At 37.2% G+C, this 23,400-nt stretch overlaps 1 protein-coding gene across 2 annotated transcripts; it reads right to left on the bottom strand.

Moving 5' to 3' along the window:
- Nucleotides 1-2,945: 2,945 nt before the first annotated feature.
- On the bottom strand, nucleotides 2,946-23,191 carry LOC121853759 (transmembrane protein 62-like). Of its 2 annotated transcripts, XM_042348114.1 has the most exons (15): nucleotides 23,057-23,191; nucleotides 22,261-22,524; nucleotides 21,744-21,852; nucleotides 20,834-20,971; nucleotides 18,821-18,871; nucleotides 18,412-18,633; nucleotides 17,489-17,702; nucleotides 16,638-16,769; nucleotides 15,242-15,419; nucleotides 13,823-13,948; nucleotides 13,503-13,569; nucleotides 9,086-9,196; nucleotides 6,905-7,023; nucleotides 6,629-6,684; nucleotides 2,946-4,492 (listed from the first exon to the last, which is right to left on the bottom strand). In XM_042348114.1, the coding sequence occupies exons 2-15, from the start codon at nucleotides 22,522-22,524 to the stop codon at nucleotides 4,318-4,320; spliced, it is 1,962 nt and encodes a 653-aa protein (XP_042204048.1). In that variant the 5' UTR covers nucleotides 23,057-23,191; the 3' UTR covers nucleotides 2,946-4,317. The 2 variants fall into 2 exon arrangements, with proteins under 2 accessions (XP_042204048.1, XP_042204049.1); XM_042348115.1 differs by lacking the exon at nucleotides 18,821-18,871.
- Nucleotides 23,192-23,400: the final 209 nt, after the last annotated feature.

Below are 23,400 nucleotides of genomic sequence, written 5' to 3'. Positions count from 1 at the left end.
CTTTGGCGTTCAAATAGGTTTTATCTGCCGTCTCCAATACTAATCTAACTTCAAAATCCTCTTGAACTTATCTCACGAAACTTTTTACCGACACACAAATGTAGCTACCGAGGGTGTGAAGCTGGGCGTTTTGCGTCGTGTGGGTGTACCTGCTGATGCTCTTATGGCCACACTCCTTGTAGCTATGAATTATCGCCAGAATATTACCCTTATAACTATATAGTAATGAAATAAACCTTAGTTTCCTCAGCGTGTATAAGTAGCATAATTAAAGCTTCTGTACTCACCTGCTGGGCACGTCTGGGTGTCATAGTCACAATAGCATAGCTAGTCTATTTAATACCACATAATAATTCATATTATGCTCCACGCCCACAAAACATGTGTGAAACTGATGCGTTACCCCTAAAGAGAGACGTGTTTTCTCTAGCTTAGGTGCCGTCCATTTTCTGTGGCATCCAGAAACCAACCTCAACAAAGTAAATTTGAATTTAAGAGATAACGCGTAGGAATAGCCTTATAACAGTATCTTAATAGGTCTGTTCAACAACGTTTAATGTTCTCCACAATATGTATCAACTTCCTGTAATGATTGCAGGCAGAGTATTCCCCAGTTTATATTTTTACTCATATATGTTGTAAGTACTATGTGAGTACTGGCATATAATACTGAAGAATACTGTATTTATTTATTTACTAAACCACTAGACATCATTGTAATTCCAGACAAAGTAATATAAGGAAGAGGTCTAGACAATGATCCGGGTGTTCTCTGGCACCGATATATTTTCCCTGATGCATTACATTAGGGAAGGTACAACTTGCCTAGCCTATATTACAGATGGGCAAGGGGTGACCTAGTTGACGTGTTTAAGCATCTCAGGGGGCACTACTCAGTCGAGTGTCCTTACTTGGAGCTGGCGGACGCTCGCCCAACAAGGGGTCACAGCTCAAGATTGAAGAAGCTGCAAGTCCAGAAAACTGTGAGGGCAAACTTTTTCGGAGTGAGGGTTGTAAACTCTTGGAACAATCTACCAGAAAGTGTTGAGACGGCACCAAGTGCGAGCTCTTTCAAGGCAAGACTTGACCAACACTGGAGCGGGTTCAGGTATAATCAGGAGCCAGTGCATGCCAACAGCGTGTGACAGAGACGAGACCAATCGCCCAGGCGGCTAGCGAGCCGATCTTTTGGTGAAGAGGATAAATGAAAAGGAAAAGTAATCAGAGACGTGACCGATCGCCCAAGCGGCTAATGAGCCGATCAGTGGCGAAGAGGATAAAAGTAAAAAGTAAAAAAGCATGTGTGTGAACCTGAGCCTAGTGTAAATAAAATTTTGGGTACTAAAGAGTAGACTGTGTTTGTGGAAATCCATTTTTTTGTGTTTTTTTGCAGAGCTGTCAGTACTTAATCACCTGATTTATCAGCATTCATATTCTTATTACTTATATTCCTTTTGAATATTTTGGACGAAGGCAACAGGTCTGTGCGTCCAGATTTTCATACAACTGAGAAACAATACTATACTCAATATTAAGTCAGGTAGGATAGTGACACAACTATTATACTTAGGGTTCTGTTATTGTACACAACATCTACATCTATTCAATGCTTGTCTAGTAATCTTTGGAGGGTCAACACATTTTGAGACTTTACCACATGAAGTCCAAAACACACACCGAGAAGGTGTTTTGCCTCAGCCTAATTTGAGTACATACTGTACATGTCTTGAACAGCATCGCAGTGTGACTTCTGGAATTGCCATTTGTGGTCTCATCTCTGGAATGCTTCATTGTGGATATTCCTTCCATAACCTTGAATATCTTGACCATATATCCATATATTGTGTGGTGTACTGTTTATGAAATCTTATAACTTTCTCAGATGGTCTTGAAAAATATAGTTCCTCAACCAGGGTTCCAATTTTGGTCCTCGAAACACTTATGATGGTAGGGATGCCTTTCATTTTGTTGGTATGTTATACAGTACTGTAACTACCTTAACATACTCTTTGGCTTTATGTAATCACCTGAAGTTTTCTGCATCCAGGTGCATGAATAGTCATTCTTCCACTAGTTCATCTTGTTGACATAACATGTACTGTACTGTAGTCTTCAAATGACAATTTGCTGTCAACTGCCACATTCATATCCTTTCCCTGGTCCATTCTCTTTCTTCTTACTTGAAATACATTAAATGGTCTTTTTCTCTATTCCTGCCTATAATCATTACCTTATTACCCTAATGTTCAGTAAAACACACTTATTTCATCTGCCAAAAAATAAAGAAAGCCAAAGATGAACTATACGTACTGTAAAGAATAAAAAATACCATATAGCATAACTTGCTAGGGAGAAGACAAAATGTGATTGGGACAACTATCAAGTACTGTATTTAATTAAAAAGATAGGTCTGAAGAGTAATGATATTAGCTGGAAATTTCAATTTCATCCTGAAGTAATCTAACATTTTAAAAGATCAGAACCATTGAAATATTTACACGGCCGTCAGCAGAGGTGGGAAATTTGAAGTTGTTACCCGGTAGCAGTCGCATTTCCCGCCTCTGCTGACGGCCGTGTAAATATTTCAATGTGATTCTGATCTTTTAAAATGTTAGTTTTTGTATAATGTAGTATTACTGATATGTAATTTGTCTTAGTATGCCTTATTGTTGGCAAAAATAAGTTTACTATATTAAATGCATCCTCCGAAAGCGTGAATTTGCTACCAGAGTTTAACGGTTAATTCATGTATAATACTTCTGATAAACTTCCTATGTACTTATGTTTAAAATAATGAATGTATGTATCTTTATATAATTTAGCTAAATATCTTTCTCGTCAGAAATGGTCTTTCCAACGATTATGAATAAACTCCTTTAGAAATACTGTACAGTACATCATTACTTCAGGATGAAATCGGACAGGTTGGAAACTGCCAATCAGCTGTAATTTTTGAGAAAGGGGTGGGGCATCTTTTCTCAGCTGAGAAAAAATGCACTATAGACAACTGTAACTCCTAAATGATCTGCTGTGATTGTATCTGTGTCAACACCTCGGTTGGTTAATACACAAAGTTCAATTCAAGAATACAGATACACAACAATTTATTTGACAAATGAAGTAGATACTGTACAAAAAATTCTAACACTGTACTGTATACCCATAAATACTGTACTGAGATATTTAGGATAACCTCTCATACAAGTCGTTATACAGTACTATATATTCACACATTAAGTCACAAAGATAGTCATGCAAGAACAGACAGATACCTGTACTGTACAACACTATTATTGGAAAGGGCTACCCGGTACACTGTACTGTATTGGGAAAAAAAAATTTGGTAACCCTATCTACTACAAAAAATGGTACAGTACAGTACCGTATCTTTTTCAAAACACACAAGCTACCCTAATAAAAAAAAGGTACCATACACAACACTAATCTAGTTTTCCAAGAATCTCGCATTAACTGGTTATTTTCCATAACACAGCTGATTTGTCTTCCAATAACTCCACTTCGAATTGGTCAGATGACATTGCAGTATATGGAAGCCCAAGATGATATGTCACATAAATGAATTTAAAAATACAGACAATTTCACCTGAGAAAAAAGTTTTGACATCATTTAAGGTTACCATGTAAACTGTAACCACCTGTTACAATTAAACTAACCTTATGGCTATCATGAACCCTGTTGTATGACCAACTAAAAGTAACTGTACTTACAGAAAACTGATTGAAGTTCTAACAATTAATCCAGGGCTTGGTGAATCTGTATATATGGGGTAGTCCTTAAATGACAGTGAATCACAGGATTTTTAAGTTGAGGCCAACCCATTGCTATTATCTAATGACTTAATGAGATCCAATTTGTAACACTGCCTGTCTTATTTATAAACTATGAAATGGACCTCTTAGAACCAAGGAGGATTCATACTCAGATAATATACAAAAACATGTTCAAAATGAAAACTAAACTGATGTGCCTTTTAAAGTTGAGATTCTCTTATTCAGTATGAACAAAGTCAAGGCCACATTGTGTGGCTGAATAGGGAAGGTAGGAGGCTATAGTTTCCTTTCTGTCAATATGCAGTGTCACCCGACTGTGTTACTTGTACTTGCCAGGTAATATGGTCCAGATTACTGTAACCTGTTGGTAAGACCTTAGCTGATCTTGTGATTAACATTTCTTCATTCAGGGGAAAAGAAAGCAATCTATCACATTAATTTTTTTTACGCTGAGTTCAATAGCAATTTTCAAGATGTTACATGGTCTTGCAACTTGATATGATAGATGTACTGTATCTGAACATATTATACTTTTTTCCACAATAATATGGCAATAATTGTCAGTGCAAGCCTAAGTGGTCCATTAAGCAAAATGCTATCAAGCACTAACCAAGCAAGGATACTTGGCAATTGAAAAACAACGGTGGCCAACATACTGACTGTCAACCAGCGCCCACACCGGTACCTGGTTGAGTCAAAGCTGCAAAGACAAAGAAATATACAGAGTAACTAAATTATTTTTTCTAAATGTTCATTTAGTGCATTTTGCCATAATGAGAGATATAATTAATACAAGTCTAGTGGTTTTATAGTAAAAATATAAATACTAAAGCACTAATCTCTTCTCACACACATGCTTGTTATTAACGGTTTTCACCCTTGAAGATTTAATAATGTTTGATGAAACATATCTTGAGAAATATGAGGTTAACCCTAAAATCTTGTTTTATGAACAGGGATCCTCCATTGTGTTAAAACCTGCCATGTTCATGCTGTCCACTACACCATGTCCGAATAAAGCAGCTAAACTACTAACCTTAGTTATATTCCCAACACAACTCTCGACCCTTTAATTCTAAAAGAAAAGGTTTTCCATATGATAAAGGATGAAGGATGTTGCCAACTTGCCATTCAAGGCAGAAAGATCATTGGCTATTGATGGTTTCCTCTTAAGAAAAACCCATTCTTTTCTTTATCTAACCATAGAAAACATACCCCTAATCCTTGCAGTTGGCGAAAGGATTGCATCTATGAATTTTGGTATTGTATGCAGGGGTTTCTGGAACTATTCATCACACATAACTAGGGATGGGTGTAGGTAGTTCCATTTGTAAGCACAGGTGCTCCTCTACTTATGAACAACCGACTTGCAAACAAACCTGTCCATATGTACTGTCTGTCTGTGAGTTATTTACGGTGAACTATAACTACCCAATACACATGCAAAGTAAGCTAACCTTGCCAGTAACCTCCTTTATCCTGAGCTTGCCTACCATATCCCTAGATTCTTTCTTCATGTTGCTACAAGAAGAGCAGAACTTCATTCACTATACAGTACTGTTTTGTAAAGGAATATGCTGCTTTAAATCTACAAATACCTGATGCAATTGGAGATTTACAAATACTGTACTGCAATTTTCTTTTTGTTTGCATCTGTTAACATTACTAGTGGCATTGTTGCCAAATTAGACTCATCACTGTAGTTACATTGCCTAGCCTTCTCGCTACCAGGCAATTATGTGAGGACCCTTCTTCTGGCCTAAATAATAATAACATTCAGTGTAAAAATCTGAAAGTTTATGCTTGTCTCTGTAACAAGGAAGGTGGTGGTGAGTGTCAGTGAATCTTTCAATGCCAGTTAAAGCTGGTTTGCAAAGTTTATGAAGCACCACAGGCCCCATTGTGGGTTGATGACTTGTGCCTGGGTGAACTACTCCCCATTAAAATATATAATAATAATAACAACTTGTGTACATTAAATGCAATCAAAACTATGCATCACTGAAATGCCAAGGAGAAATGGGGGTTACTTTTGTGCTTGGCTGCTTCAACTACTATAAGGCTCTCTTACAGTGATCTTCTGTTCCACACAACAAAAAAAGTATGCAATTGCCCCTCAAAAGTGAATTCTACATCCAGGCCCTAGCAATTCCCATACAGGAATCATAAGGAGTAACTGCCTATGCCAGTGAATACAGTATCTTGTCACACCCCCCAGATTATGCCATAGTTTCAGGTTTTCTGGGAGAAAGCCCGAGAAACAATTTATCGAAACTTCTTAAATAAAAGTAGCACTGGGTTACACACAGTCCACAGCATGCTGATGTTAGTAAATGATTCTCTTAACTGTCACACTTGATTAGGTTGTTAACACACAAACATCTGTAAAATGGATATTAAATTCCAGTCTTACCTTAAAAACAAAGTCTACAACTGTGTATCCCATCCAAAAAAGCCCAAATTCATTGAGAGGCTCATACTCATTATTCTTTATGAGCAGAGATTGAAGGCCTTTTTACTTTGGTGGCAGGTAAGGACACTGGTTGGCTGTGTGGTTGCAGTTTGTAGAAGGGCTAGAATTAAATGAATCACACATTTCTTCCCCAAATTTAAATTTCTTACTTACCCCTTTTGAAAGGTTAGAGTTGTTTGTGGAAGACAAAACTGAATCCTCCAGTAGGCTGTATTACGGCCCAAGCCCGCCATTAGTTCAGGGTTTAACTGGGTTCTAGGTCTCTTAAGCTTCAGGAGGAACATTTTGGTTAACCTAGATAATCTTAATTTATAAAAACAATCCAGAATTACTAAATACAGTACAGTATTGAAATTTACCTACCTTATCATTTTTTTTACAAAGATGATAAAAAAAATGGGCATCTGTAGAGTGAGCCACTGAAATGTAAGAGACATGTTGGTCAATAATGTATGAGATGTGCTGATCGGTAACAAAAACGGAAATGTTTGAAACTCTGTTTCTAGGGAAGACATACTGTATATTGATAAATCTTTCATCATATATTCCCTCAAACTACCTCTCAAATTCAAGAAAAATTAATATTATAAAAAAGAGAGAAGGAACAAGGATTAAAATTACAAAATCATAACAGCTTACCAAGAAAAAAGCATCAGGATATGTTAGTTCTCCTGGTAGCATAGAAGAATCAACAAAGATGCCCCACATAAACACAACACCAAGCTTGTCTTTGGCAAGATTTCCAACATACCAGGGACCTAAGATGAGAAATGATGTCATGTAAGCGCATTAACCAACAGAATACTGTATCCACATAATGCAACACTGTGTAGAGAAAGATATAATACTGTACAATACAAGAAAAATCATGAAAACTTGTCTGACACCCACAGGTTGGGTTAAGTGAGGAAGTCAAGGACGAGTTCTGGATTGAGTTGCTGCATGTAACAACAGAGCTTGGTAAAAGGGAAATTATAGTAGTGGGTGGTGACTTAAATGGTCATGTTGGTGAATATATATTGACTTATAAAGGTGTGCATGGTAGAAAAGGCTTTGGAACAAGAGCTGCCGTACTGAAGGTGAAAGAATAATTGATGTAAAGGTGAGAGCAGGGTTAAGAATGTGCCTTGCAGCAAAGACTGCTTGTGAGAGATATTACTTAAAAGGAGCAAGGAAAGGAAGAAGGTATATGTTCCAAGAAGGAGTGTGTGAAAATTGAAGGAGCAAAGTTGAAGGGAAGCATTTTATGATGAGTTAAGAGGAGTGGAAATGACCAGTGATACAGTGTGAGGACTGTAGTGAGATGCTGGGCCAAATTACAGGATGTTCTGTTAAGTCAGGCATGGTGGAAGGATGATGAAGTGGAAAGAGTGATAAAGGAAAGAAAAAAATTGTATAAAGCCTGGTAGAAGGGTGGCAACACAGGAGAGTACCAAGGGGTCAAGCACAGGGATAGAAGAGAGGTTTAAATTGCTAAAAAGCAGGAACAGGATGCACTGATAGATAAGCCGAATGGTGCTGATGCTAAAAATGAGGATATACAGAATAGCAAGGTAAACTATATGTACAGTAATAACATGAATGCAGTTGGTGAATGTTGCGTGAGAAATGACTTCAAAGATGGTTGGAGTAACTACTATGATTGTGTGCTGAATGAGGAGTTTGAATGGGGCCTCTGTGTGTGGAATAAAACTGTCTGACATTAGCCAATTAAAATGTTAAAAGTAGGGAACCCATTGAGAAGGAATTATATAAAAATTTTAAGTAAAATGAAAACTAGAATAAACATCGAGTTATCTGAAGATCAAAGTAGGTTTAGAAAAGGAAACAGAGAAGCTATATTTGGTTTGATAATTTTGACTGAGAGGACTTTAGAGGCCCCCCAAAAAACTTAAATTGGTTTTGTTAAATTTAAAAATATTCTGATAGTGTAAAATTCAATAAAATTATAGCTGTCTTCAGGAAAACAGGCATTAATGAAGGAGATATTAGTATTTTAAAAAATACGTATATATTACTGGCAACAGGAGGCTGCAGTGTTAGTAAATATTGAATTTACTAGTTGATTCAAGGTTAGGCAGGGAGTAAGAAAAGGCTGTGTTTTATCTCCAATATTATATAATATCTACAGAAAGTATTCAGAATTTTTAATTGAAGAAGGTCAAAATAACATTGAAGGAAACAAATAATGGTAAAGTAATACATTATACAGATGATACTGTTCTTATCACAGACAGTGATGGAAAAAAGAGTTGAAATTTATAGAATAAGTCGAATGAGATAGACAGTACATTGGCCATATACAATAGGGATGAGGGGAAAATAACAGAGTTGAAGGTAGGAGGGCCAGGGAATGGTAGAGGCTGGGATGGATGAATTAAATTAAAAGTTGGGTCCCTTGGGAGGAATGGTAAAAACAACCTAAAAACAAGTAGAGTAGAAGATTGTGGTTGCCAAACATCAGCCATGAGGACAGCACTTTGATTGATTGATTGTATGTGAACTTCCTTTAATAGCTAAGAGGAGTTTGATGCACTGGAGGTGCTGAGAAGGTGTGATTCCTGACTAGCTCCAGTAGGATTGATTGGATCCTGATCTAACTTGGAAAGAAGTGCTGCTTGCAGCAGAAAACATTACAGTATCTAACAATACATAGCATATCCCTCTATTAAACATACCAATCCCTTTGGCAAAAGTCAAGCTCAGCCAGGGGATGGAGATGTTTTGTGGTATGGATCTCACATATGTCCATGCAATACATACATGTTCTTAGACTCAATTATCGAGACTTTTTTAGGCTGATGAAAACATTTGTCTTACCTATGAGAGGGTAGAGGAGAAACACCATCATCAGGACAAATACAGTGTAGTTCTGACCCAGACTTATGGAAGCTGCACCCACCCGCTTCGGTATTAAAGGCTCAAGTCGCACTGGTTTAACACAAAGGACACATTCAGAACATTCTTAATAATGCCATACATAAATAGGCAATCTAAGCTTATTTACATTTCATAGATTAGGTGTTATAAACATTACAGAGTATAGTACTGATGTCTTGGCAATATTCTATGATAGTTCCAAAAGTCTTGTAAAAAATAATACAGAAGCAAGATATAACAGTGCAATTAACAAATATACATATTGCTTTATGGGAAAGTTGTGTACTGTAAAATAAGTGAGAGAGAGATATTATCCATAATTTTATACTGTTATTACAACAAAAAATATATACCGTGTACTGGAGTGCAGTGGTCCCCAACCTTTTGTAGGCTCTGGGCCACATTTGTCATTGTAAATACGTATAGTGGAGGGCGCCAAAACTTTGGATCTACATTCAAGAAAATAAATCTCATATATTCAGTTATTTGCAGTTTACACAAGTCTAAATGTTACCAGTTACATACTTTTTATGTTCACTGTTGGATCAGTATTTACCTTTAGTGAGAAGTCTCTCTCTCAAGTTATTATATATTTTCATTATTTTCATTTTGACAAAGAATCCCAAAAATGTTTCAAAATTTTCTAGCTAACCCCTGAGGGCTCCCTAATATGGTTTTGCAGGTGCCATGCCGCCCACAAACTACAGGTTGGGGACCACTGCTGTAGAGTAATCTCCCTATTAGCCAGAATTTCTGGTCTCCAGAACTCTCCAATAATTGGAACGAATTTTGAGCCTTCTAGGAAAACTCTCTCCATTTCGAGCATTTGAAGGCGTTTTCGAAGATGAAATCATGCACATTTTCCGGAATTTTTTTTAGAAAATCTCTCTGTTCCGGGCATGGGAACAAGTTTTTCAGGAGTCCGAGATATTGCATCATGCTCCTATGTGTCCACAAGTGCCGAGTGCATGGGTGGGCTAGCTGCTTGGGCTGTAGGCTCACATGCTTAGTTCATATTCTTCTGCCATTGTACTGTACAGTACAATGTTGTTCTCTCACTCACTGCTGTTTTGCATACAATTTGTGTTGTGCAGTAATGTACTGTACATTGCTATACCAGGAGAAGGACCTAGGTGTGTATGTTGACAATGAGCTGAAGTTCTTGGGCCATTGTGAGAAGAAGGTAAATCAGGTAAATAAATTATTGGGTCTTATAAGTTGGCCATTCAAATATCTAGACAGTCCGCCCTCGTAATGATCTTCAAGAGTGAAGTGCTTCCCCATCTGGAGTACTGTCACCCCGTCTGGTCCCCAAGATATGCTAAAGACTGTCAGTTGGTTGAAAATGTTCAAAGGAGGGCCACCAGACTAGTGCCTGCACTTCGGCACCTCAGCTACCCTGAGAGATTGGAGCACCTGAACTTGCCTAGCTTATACTACAGACGGGAAAGGGGTAACCAAATTTAGGTGTATAAGCATCTCAAGGGGCACTACTCAGTCGAGTGTCCTTACTTGGAGCTGGCGGACGCTCGCCCCACAAGGGGTCACAGCTCAAGATTGAAGAAGCCGCAAGTCCAGAAAACTGTGAGGGCAAACTTTTTCGGAGTGAGAGTTGTGAACTCTTGGAAGAATCTACCAGAAAGTGTTGTGATGGCACCGTGTGTGAGCTCTTTCAAGACCAGACTTGACCAACACTGGAGCAGGTTCAAGTACATTCAGGAGCCGGTGCATGCCCAGTACTTGCCAACAGTGTGTAACAGAGACGTGACCAATCGCCCAAGCGGCTAACGAGCCGATTAGTGGCGAAGAGGATAAAAGTAAAAAAGGATACAATCAGCTAAGAATACAGTGTTAACCCCTAGGCTTTGGGGTCATGTTCTATGATTGTTAATACAATAGTGTAAATAGTAATAACATAGTAAAACAAGTGTCCTGTACCTCATAATGCCTACAAATTAGTGTAGTTTACCTTGTTACTACTGAGTACTGTCACACACAAGGCACTTCACGAACATTCTCGACTCTTAATAGCCCATGTTGCCAACCTGTGGTAAGGACATGTATTTATTTCCTCTTTATATCATGCATGGCCAGTTTATAAGATTAGAATTGTTTTTTATTTGTTTTTTTAAATGTTCCCGGCCATAGCCTAAAGCCCAGGGGTTAAAACAACGTTAAGAGATAAAAAGTTATTACATTTAAGTATACTCTACCTGTACTGTACATTCAGTAAATGTGAAAGTTCTGTACATAGCAGTGGTCAGTGTATGCCTAGTGTAGAGGAGAGGAGAGTAACAGTTAGTAACACCTGCTACAGTAGATGGTACAGGACAAAGGCAGGCCATCCTGTACTGTATTATTGCTAGGTGGCTCGGTATTTCCAAGCACACCGTAGCCTTATGGATAAAGTGCCACGATGATACAGGACAGACCCTGCATCAGCCTCGCTGCACAATGCCTGCACAAGATTGAGCATTAGCAGCTATCATCAAAAACAAATCATTTACCACTGCCCCCAGCATCACACAAGAACTTAGACTGGCCTGCACACCACAGACAAGCAGACAATGACCTCCATGCCCATATACCGGCAAAGAAGCCACACCTGACTGAGGTAGACATGGAAAGGCGCCTGGAGTATGCTTGTTTCTGGGAAGACGTGTACTGCAACGAGAAGACTTTCGGCAAGGATAGAGGACTACTACCAGAGCTTGGCGCAGACACAACGAACAGTAACAATCTCCCCCTCTCTTTCTCACTGTATTAGAAATATATACCGCTTAGTTATAGGTTTAAGTAGTTAATTGGAGATATGTAGGAGATACTGTACTAATGACTGAATGGAACCTTTATGTTACACATGTCACGCATCTGTAGTCGGCAGTATTTAGGAAATCCAAGGTAATGTCATGCATGTGGAATCTTCTACCACACAGTCAATACCAGGATGGCAACACATAATTATGTTCTCTCATCAATTCCTTTTATTCATTTTCCCAGATGTGAAGCTGGACATGTGGTTGGAACCCGGAGAAGTGGCAGAGTCAGTGCTGGTGTATTCTGATGGATTCACGCAAGCGGTATAGGGGAGCTGGCAGATGTCGGTCCAGGCCGGTTTACAGGGAGGAAATATGTTGAGATATTGGAGGAAGTCCTGCTTCCTTCAGTGGAATGCTTGCTCTACCCTGAAGGAACCCCATTCTACCTCTTGTAAGACAACTCTCCCATACACATGAGTAATGTTGTCAAGAATTGGTTTCACATCCACCCACATGTTAGGCTTCTGCCACATCCTCCAAAATCGCCAGACCTCAACCCCATAGAAAACATATAGGCAGAAATGGTCAAGACAGGTCGGCTCAACAACAGCCCCAGCCGTAGCCGATATCGAGTAATTGCTAATGCAAACATGGTATGGGAGGATATGAGAGGCACGGCTGACCAGGCCTTGATCCAGAACTTGTGAGCCTCCATGCCTAACAGGCTAAAGTGTGTCATTGACATAGAGGGTGCCTACACTAAATATTGGTAGAAATAAAATGACAATCACAATTACAGGTGTTTACCTATCGTAGGTTAGGTTAGGATATTTGAACATATATTATGTAATATACAGTATACAGTACCTAATCTTCCATCTGCCATGAATATCAACCTCGTTTTGCACACCAAAAACATGTTGATGTTAAAATAACATTCGATCATACCAGCCGCGACCCTTCTACTGCATATCATTAACCCATGCTAGAATCTTATTAGCTTGTCTAAGACGTGACTGGGTGTTTACGTCTGTTACACTAATATAATGATAAGCATTCACTCATAGACCTTTATGTTGCCAATACCGATCGGCAATGACAATTGCTTTTGATATTAATTTGATTATTTTATAAATATAGTCATATGATGTTAACTGCTGTATTAATATCTTGTAACACATTGTGCACACAGACACACTGAAACACCTTATGGTAAATACTATCTACAGAGTAACTGGCAACACAGGAAGCCAGAGCTACCAACATCCGCTTTGACTCACGAGTGTTTTCAGAATTCTTGGTCCGGTGTGTCATACTGTAGAAGCCCATAAAGGTGCAGAATAATATTTTGCTGATTGTACATTCCAGGGATGAGCAGTAGTGTCTGTCCATGCAAGATGTGTAGTTTAAACTCCTGGAAAACTTACCCTAGTACTAAACCCAGAAAAATTCCGGGAATGTGCGATTTTCTCTGGGATGAGAAATTTGTCTCTTTACCCAGGAATATCTCACTTCCGGAAGAGCTCTGCACCAATTATTCTGGCTACCGGGGATATCACTTATATACCAAATACAGCCTGAGATAGATAGTTTCTTACCTTGATACTTTCCCATTAAGACAAGGAGACAACTCATTCCAATGCCAGTCAAATAGATCATCAAGAACTAAAGCAAAGAAAACAACACATTACAGAAGCTTGACACACAGGAAGAAAATTAATCGTATCCCCTTATTGTACCAACGACAAGAGAAATCATCCATCAGAAGCATTACCGAGAAATTAACGTTAACATGTCAATCAACAAGAGTTAAAGCATTTTATAACATACTGTACAGAGTAATCAAGAGTGATATAATCTATTTAAAACATTAGCAAACCATTACACGATTCATAACACCGAATAATTTTTTTTTTACCATATCATGAAGATTAATGGAAAGAATGAATGACCCAAAGTAAGAAGGTTGAGGTCGCACAAACCCTGCTCCTTCCTTCCCAACTCGAAGAAGAGATTTGCTGCCAGACGAATTCCCAACCAATACCTGCAACATATGTCTTTATGGTAGTAATTTCTGTATTAAAACTCAGAATATTACTGGGTAAGAAATATCTGGCCCTCTTGTTATCTTAAATATATTCACACAACCAAAGAATTTTGATCAGAATATGTACAGTATACTGTATGTAAATCAATCTTTCACAAGCAGTGTCATTGTGATTATTTTTTACCATATAGAGCAACTCAAATCTTTTGTGTTCAACCTGCAATTACATGTCATCAAAATTAGGCAAAATAAAACTAATTTAAAGTTCCCTGTAAATAAAAACATATGCAAAGCAATAATGTCCAGCAGAAGAATAACTAAGTAAACACTCTATTCGTACATGCCAATTCAGTACACCAGAGTTAATATACAGTACCTGAAGATTGTCCACACCCCCCTTAGCTTAACCCACCAAAATTTTAACCACCCTGACATTATTTAAGGCTAATCTTCAGGTGATGGTGGAACTCTGCAGTCACCTGAAGATTGGCTACCCAGTGTATCCCAAGTGAAGTTTAACAACCCCAATGCTACCTGAGGGACTAATACTCAGGTGATCGGTAAATGCTAAAATTATGAATGTTCTCAGTCTCAACTTGTAAAGGTCTCGGGATTTGGGAGGCAGATCTAGGACTTGGTCTTCGTCTTGGGTCTTGGGAGGCAGGTCTTGGTCTGGTCTAGGTTTCAACTTGTAAAGGTCTAAAATAAAATAAATAAATAAAAATTCACCTGTACATCACGTGCCAGGATTCGAATCAGGACCACCAAGGTTCAGGTCCACAGTTGTGGGTGTAGGACCTTAAACTGCAAGTGAGCAGCTAATGAGAGTAGCTTTTACCCCACAGTGGTCCAGTGGATAGTTGCCTGACTACCAACCTTGGTGGTTTGGGTTTGAATCCCAGCACGCACAGGTGAAAATTGTTTACATTGATTTATCTGTGTACATTACAGGTCCTCATATTGTAATGGTCTTTGAAGTAATGTCTTGGTCTCAACTTATAAAGGTATATAATGTATCAAAATAAAAAGTGATGGGTATGTATTGCTGATGTGGTGCTTTTACTTGTTTAATTTCTACATTAATTAGCAACTTTTGCATCTGAATGAACCCTTTCAGGGCTCTCAGTGCAGAAAGAAGATGAAATTAAATATATGATCCATCTCATTCTTTATTTAAGGGATTAAATGGGTTTTAACCCCTGAGAATTAGCTATTACACAAGTGAAGTACAGTACAGGAAGGCCATTTTAATGTAAAATTATTTCTATGGAAAAACATATTCACACGCACCTGTAGCTTCCTTATAAACTCCTCTTCAGTCACTTGTGGTTCCCATTCATCTGTCTGTACATCAACAGTGGCAGTGTAAAGTGGGCCATGTCTGTGCTTGCAGGTGATCCAGTGTCCAAGATTGTTATCAACTCGCACTGAAACTGCTGAAATCTCCTCATTTGTAAACACAAGTAACCTAAAATGAACAATGAACAATAAATACATTCAACACCATTGAAAGGCTTTAACTAAGATAATAAAATGATTATCACAAGACAAGAACAGCAATGCATAAAGCTGTTGACTGATGGAGGGATAAAGTAAAAATATAAAGGTGTACACATGGGGACTTCCACAATAAGATCATTATGTACATTATTTACAAGAGGAGGTGGCAGGCAGGTTCTCTGCTCTGCTATATTGACACCAATGGCAGATCCACCAAACCAAAAAGGGGGGGGGGGGGATCCATGAAAAAGGGGCACACCTTGTTTTTTGTTTTTCACACATATCTATGCTACACTTTAGTGGCCTTGGACAATAAATTATTACTTATACAGGCATACGTATGTGAAAAAATGTGTACATTTGTGTGATATATAAGTACTGTATACTTCAGATACTAAAAACTCTGGCACGGACACTGGGTTACAAGTATATGGGATGGGAAATCTACAATACAGAACCAGTCAAAAATATTAATATTTTGCATTTCACATTATCACTTTGAGGCATAATATAGTCTTTCCTCTCCAACCTCGTGGGTTTGATTCCTGAAAACCCCATGGTTGGCAAAACCGTGAATGGAAATGGCTCAGCCCGATGGAAAATAAGGTACTAGGTTAACAGACCACGAGAGAGACATGCAGTGAGTCCTATAACTGCTCAGTTATTTCAGAGTCATTCTGAATTCATATTGTTTAATTCATTAAAAAAAACAACATAAGAATTAAGCCAAAATCCAAATAATAACGATATGAATTAATGAGGGCACTGTACAGTGTACCTCTAACTTTATTGAAAGCATTCTTTCCATACTTATCTCTTGTGTTATCCTTGTAAAAGTTTTATAAATATTTCAGTGCATTAGATTCAATAATGAATTTTATCCCACTTACATTTATGACCCATAATGAGAAAGATATACTATAGGTGCCATCCATTGACAAAATTTACCAGCACCATCGAGAAATTGTGAGAATTGGAGCCACGAGAGAGGAAGTCGGTATACCTGTATTTTAATATAATGTACTGAGAAAACTGGAAACTGTAATTGAGGATGCTGCAAATGAGGATGGGCACATGTATTTCAAAAGTACCCTTTACACCTGTACTATGATTTTCATAGAAATGAAGAAACAGTATTATGAACACAGTGAAATTAAGATGCCTGTATCTAATCGGCAAGTCTCACCTGACAATATATCTAACAAAGGCCTGTCCTTTTGGGTAGCGTCCAACACTTGATACAATCACTACTGGCCAAGACGGATGTTCAACATCTATCCATGTAACTCGTCCATTGTCAATAGCCAATATGCGATACCTGCAAAGATCTCGATCAGTAATTCCCAATGACGTAAATTGCTCTGAAGTCATTATGGATTCCTTCAATGAAAATTGAGTAATTTATCTGATGTCTCCATTTTATCACCAAGTATGGATCAAATGACTCATGCATAGTCTACAAATATACTGTACTGTATATCTATAAGTTTGGTAGTGCAGGGTTTTATATATATATATATATATATATATATATATATATATATATATATATATATATATATATATATATATATATATATATATATATATATATATATATATATATATATATATACCTGTGTATATATATACAGTATATAAATATATATACATACATATACCAATACAGTGCTGTACTGTATTTGTATTTAAAAAGTATTTCTCACACTTAATACCAAATTATTTTTAGAAGTCATCATAATAATAATGATTTCTGATGGAATATTTACAGAAACATTTGATAAGGGAGAAGGTGAAAAAAGCAGCATACAATAAACTCACAGGAACAGTGGATATATGAAACAACATTGTCTCAGGAAGCACTAGTGTCACACAGTGGATTTTGGAAATAACAGGTATGAACACTGAAGCTCACCAACTTATCCACAAATTTAAAATCAGAAAAATGCTGAGGTGTCTGAGGCTCTCAGATGTGTGGAAACAGAATTAGTGAGAGTGTACAGTACTGTAAGATGAATTTGCTTATCTTCTTGTTACCTGTGATTAAAAAACCAGTCAGCTAGTTCCACTTCCAAAAGTCCAGAAGTATGTTTGGTCCACATGGTGTCAACAAACCCAAAACCAGTGTGAAGATGCCCACACAGATATGCTGCTCCCATGGCCAGCAACTTCCGTACATCCTTTGAGGATATGATGGTGCTTGTTGGGTAATGGCCGTAGAAAACAACAATGTCACCCCTGGTTCGTGCCTCTGGTGAATATCAAATAATCCATTAATTTAATTTCAAATATGTATTGCTCTCATGATGAGTGAAGGACTTAACATGAAATCTCATTTTATGGCTGAGCCTGAAAATAAACAGCACAAGTATATGCATGTACTACACCATCAGCCAGGACACCTTGACATTAGAGGCCAGGACTAATCTATATAATTATTAATCCTCTCCTACAGCAACTATAACTTAAGAAGGGATATATGGATGTTTAAGCTTTTTTCTTGTGAACAATAAAAGGATAAGGTTGGGTGAGTACTGACATCATAGAGCTATTGTGCAGTGGGTCAGATTTACACATTAACACCTTGCCAGTCACCTTGTTGTGGGCTAAGTCAAAGAGGGATTTCAGGATCAATCTCCCATTTATGACCAGCTGCCCTTCAATTGGCAGCTTGATAGAAGCCCAGCATGAAATAGGAAGAGGTTATAGAAAAAGTTCCAACAGCTAATACAACAATGCACCTCACTGGAAAGTTGACCCTATTTTAAAATAACTTTTTATTATATCTGAGATGAATAGATTCAACCACCTGAGATTAAGACCGACTCTTTGACCTCTTAAGAGTGTTGGTACGCTCATTCCTGATCTATGAATTATGTTCTTACCTTACATTTCAGAAACATTATTTATTAGAAACTGCAATCATGTTGGTCCATGTCATATTAATGAATAAAGTTTACCTTGGGCTGCTCCCTGTAACTCTTTAAATTCTTCTTCTGGAAGATATCCTAAGAAATTGTAAGCCCTGATTCCTGGCTTTAGAGATGCATCCAAAGGAAGCAGGGTAATATTTTGTCCATCACTGCCTCGAATAACTGTAGCTTTTGCAGTTTGAGTAGCACTGAAATCCACTTGCATGGCATGTGCTTTGAAGTGAGCCTGTTGCACCTCATTAAAGTTATCTGTAAAGAAACAAACATGCATTGGCCTTTATTCTGACATGTGTATACTACAGTATATAATATGCTGAGTTTATAAGGGTGAGGAAGATAAGCTACTCTAGAGCCAAAATACTGAGGCAGTAAAAGCAAATCAACACCATCAATTTTATAGTACCTCTTAATTTGATAACAAAAGTAACAGAATTACTGTATCTAAGTAGTGTTGTTGCGGGTCGTGCGGGTGTGTCATGTTGCATCTCTGCAACAAAACGTGGAGTGAATTCATAAGAACATCAAGATCGTATTGGAGATGTGAATGTGTCAAACAATGCAACATTTTTTTTTTATTAGCAATTTAAGATTGAAATATTTTTTCTGCTTGATTAGAGCTTAACTGTTTGAGCACAACCATAAAATCAATGTCATATCCCAAGACATTTCATCTTATCTCCACAATTCCTGAGTTTACCACATGCACCACTTACCAAGATGTTTAAATGCTCAGCAGCTGCTTCTCCTTCCAGTTTAAGTGAAAAATTAAAGAGGAAGAAGTTTAATTTAGAATAGAAAGTTAAAATTTGCGTATGAAAACCCCAAACGTGTTAAACATTGTTTGGTGAAATTTTCATATGCCAAATCTGTGGGATGCTTGGTCAGTTAGAGGCAGCAGGCTGTGATGTATTTTTGATTTTGCTAATTTTCTTTGTTTTTGCAAAATTTTATGTATTTTCCCAAGGTGTACTAGAATTCTGTACATTTCTTGTGAGTCATTTTGTATGTAAATAAACCCATTAAGCATTGTTTTCTGTTATGCCATCACTCCTCTTTATCAAGATTCTGCCACTAGTCAAAATAAGAGATGAGGCTTGATCATGATAGCATAGAGAAACACACCCCTGCCACTAGTGGTCACATCTATAAGCAGGGTAAACCTTATAACAATTTGTTACTTCCCCCAGGTTCTTAATAATAAGCCTCATTAACTCAAACTAAATGGGTTTCATAGTAAGGAGAAATCATACAGTGCATAAATTAGTATAATAAAATTAAAGAACGTATATACAAGGAACATGTAAAGGAAAAACAATGAGATATTGAGAGCCGCAGCCTAAATCAACCTAAGCCCTAACATCAGCCTTAATATGCACTTGAACAGTACAAAAAGTATACACCACTTATCTCCACAATAATATCCTGAGTCCAGACCAACTGAACTACAACCTCACACCAGCCAGGCACGTCTACTTCTTTCTCACAAAGATACATACGACATCAGGATGTACACCACTTAAGTACTGTTCAAGGCCAATAAGCTCACTTAATTACAGTAGTCAAAATCACTAACTCTACTAGAAGAAAACCATCCATTTTTAAGCTTAGTATTCAAGTGGGCATATTCAATATACGTCTGGCTGGGGTCTTTCTTAGCATTTCTAAATAAAATTCTATATTACTCTGCAGTTACTTGATAACATTTCAGGATTGACTCCTTAACTTCGTTATAGTTTGATTGTTGTGTGGAAGACAAAGACAAATAAGTAGAACGACCTTTACCCATTAAGACTGTTTGTTTTAGTAATTGCAAATATTCTCTGGGCCAATTTAAACAATTTACAACATTCTCAAATTGTAGGAAGAATTCTTCAGGATCAAGTTTCTTGAAAATGAGGTACAAGTTTCACATGCTGTGTAATATTAAAAGTTTCCCTAATATTTCTTCTATCCTCCTCCTCAGTACTTAAATTAAGCTGAGCTTTCCTTTCAAGCAATGTTAACTGAAATTCTCTCTCTTTCTCTTTATCTTTTAACTTTTCCCTTTCTAACTACAGTCCCTAACCCCCTTATTTTGTATTGAATTACTGGTATATTTAGTACAAGTCTTTTTATTGCAATTTTTCATTTCACAAACATTCTCGGTCCCTATCACATGAAATAACACAAAACTACTGTATCAGTTACAAATATAGTTTTCAAAAGAAAACTGAATTCACACAGGTTACCAAAATATGAAGTAGAGTAACTTGGAAACTGTGAAGAAACATGTTGCAGGTCTCCCTTAAATGAATCTCAGCAATTATCATACACATGACTACAAACGTACCGTACAGTACTTTCCCATCCACCATTATGCTCTGATAACCCTTTGCATCTCATTCATGTAAAAAAATCAAAAATACATTTGTGCTCAGTGTAAATCACCAAGGTTGCCTCTTTTTCTCACCATGGTTGCCAGCAATATCCAGCCAGAGCGTTGAACTGTTAACAGTGAGTCTGTCCTTCACTGATCGCTGATAAATGGACCATTCCTGAGGAAGTTGTGCCAGCTTAACGCCATGAGTCTTGCTATTAGTCAAATCACCTGAGTAAAGAGAAAAGATTGAAATACAGTATTTTCACAACCTGAAACTATTCAAATATACTCAACAAATGTATTCAAAACATGTCTGTAAGACTGAGACTTTAATAATGGGTTATTTTGAAATTCTGACAGTTCTCTACAAGAGGGGGGGGGGATGTTGCCAGATAATTTGACTCACACAAAAACCATAGGTGTGAACGAATACCTATGGGCGACTGTACATAATATAAGTTGCTTGTATGATGAGTGCATTCTATATTTAATTAGCTATCTTTTGGTGTATGGAGAACAAAGAAATGTTATGTACTTATTTGCTGTACAATACACAAGATGGTGGCGACTGCCCAAGCGGCTAACGAACCGATTAGTGGCGAAGAGGATAAAAGTAAAAGTGTGATGGTGAGTGTAAATGGGTATACAGTGGGGTATGCTATAACGAACGGATCCTACTACGAATATTCCTATAACGAACGGTTTTACCTATAAAATTGAGAATGCTATAACGAACGAAACTCCTACAACGAACATTATTTAATTTTTTTTTTTCTAATTTATTGTTTTTTTATTACAAATATTAATGATATTCTTTATTTCAGGGGTTTAGATGCATATTTATGCACTTTTTTACAATTTTTACAATTTTATATTATATTTTTCAGTGTTAAGTGGTTGTATTTGGGGGCCTGGAACGGATTAACCCTATAACGAACGAATGCTATAACGAACAAGGTTCTAGAACCAATTAGATTCGTTATAGCATACCCCACTGTACCTGTAACAAGAACAGCTGCTGGCCTCAAGATGGAAATAGCATCATCGACAAACTCTTGGAAGTGCTGCACCTCATCTACTTCGCCCATATGTAGGTGAAGGTCCGAAATCTGCAGTGACAAAATTATCAGTAACGTAAATTTTCCATCTGTAATGAGAAATATAATATCAGCAATTTAAACAATGTTATTCAATGGCCACCCATCAAAAATTTATAAAACATTTAACATTACTCACATCTGCATTTTTTTAATTCATATACAGTACTGTAACAGGTTTTACCTGCAGATTCAAGATTCATGGTATAGTATTGTACTGCACTGTACATCATATATCACACACATTGTTCTGTATCAGGCCTGAACTCCACCACAGAATCTAATGAACTTGTAGCAACATTTGAAAGGCCTGAGAACACAAGTCTGCACATGACAAATATACAAACTATAGGTTACAATATACTGTACTGCATACATCTTAGTACAGTACTAAAACACTGTGTCAATTGCTTCACTCACCTGAACCAACCAAGTAAGTCCTCTTTGACTATCTTTATTGACTTTTTCTTCCCATTCCTTGCGAGAATACTGCAGGTAGCTCGACTCTGAGTACTGATGGGCGCGGTATAATCCATCATTATACTCAAAGTGTTTAAGATGTAATTTTCCACCAAGTGACCTAATGACCAGTAATGACATGGACAGCAGGAAGAGAGCAGTGGCCACCACCAAGTAAATCTTTCGTCCTCTTGGTGATATGGCCCTTAACCATATACTAGCCATCTGCAGGTACAACAGTTAACAGACTAAATTATAAATATAAACAGTTTTCCCAGTCCCAAAAAGTTTACCATGTCCTTTCAATTATGAGTACTGTAACTATTACAGACACTTTGCTAACTAGAAATACACACACACCTTATTATCTCAAGGACCACTAGACACTGAACAGCTCTAAATTATATACTACATTCATTAGCTGACCCACCACAAAATAGAAGTGCAAACCCATATAATGAAACAATATATGACTTATATGAGATAACATGGACCAACCTCACCTACCTGACAATGATACCTGTAGTACTGTAGTATATTTCATCTTATCATAAATCAAATGGTGTAGCAAATAATTGGAGCATTCATACATAAAATAACCACTGGAAATAAACATCTCATGGCTTTATCGACTATTAGTGGTTCAAATTGACTTAATATCATATAATTTTTATAAACCAGGAGGCCACAAGCTCACCAAGACATAGACAACTACAATAAATATATCATCACTTTACTAACAACACTTGCACAGTACCTCAGATTTTGTGTTTGTAGGATGTCCGTGTAATAGAGGAAGCTGAGATAGTGGGTGTAGATAATATACTACATGTTGGCAAATATTACTGTCAGTCTGTCAGTCACCACAGCTGATGGTGACGTCTTCTGCACACTTGACGTACGATTAATTTACTTAATTTTATATCATATTATATTTTACTTCATTTTTTAAAAGATATGTATTTGCTTTTAAAGTGATAATTAAAAACCAGTTACATGAAAATTACAAATATCTATGTTTTAGTTGATAATGTTGAGTATATTAGATATGTTTTACGAAATTCAATATTTTATGGCAACCACAATAAACATGGATGGTGT

The sequence above is a fragment of the Homarus americanus genome, unplaced genomic scaffold (assembly GCF_018991925.1).
Source record: "Homarus americanus isolate GMGI-L3 unplaced genomic scaffold, GMGI_Hamer_2.0 scaffold18703, whole genome shotgun sequence".
Lineage (NCBI taxonomy): Eukaryota > Metazoa > Arthropoda > Malacostraca > Decapoda > Nephropidae > Homarus > Homarus americanus.
The sequence above is the reverse complement of the archived record's forward strand: the minus strand, read 5'-3'. Positions and strand labels throughout refer to the sequence as shown.

What these genes read in the sequence shown, in the direction of transcription:
- LOC121853759 (XM_042348114.1), bottom strand. Translation starts at nt 22,524, where the DNA reads ATGGCTAGTATATGGTTAAGGGCCATATCACCAAGAGGACGAAAGATT. An exon ending in AGCAGCTGTTCTTGTTACAG is followed by an intron (nt 20,972 to 21,743) that starts GTACAGTGGGGT and finishes CTCTTTACTCAG; the next exon opens with GTGATTTGACTAATAGCAAG. An exon ending in TTTGTAAAAAAAATGATAAG is followed by an intron (nt 4,493 to 6,628) that starts GTAGGTAAATTT and finishes TTGTCTTTGCAG; the next exon opens with CTTTGACTCAACCAGGTACC.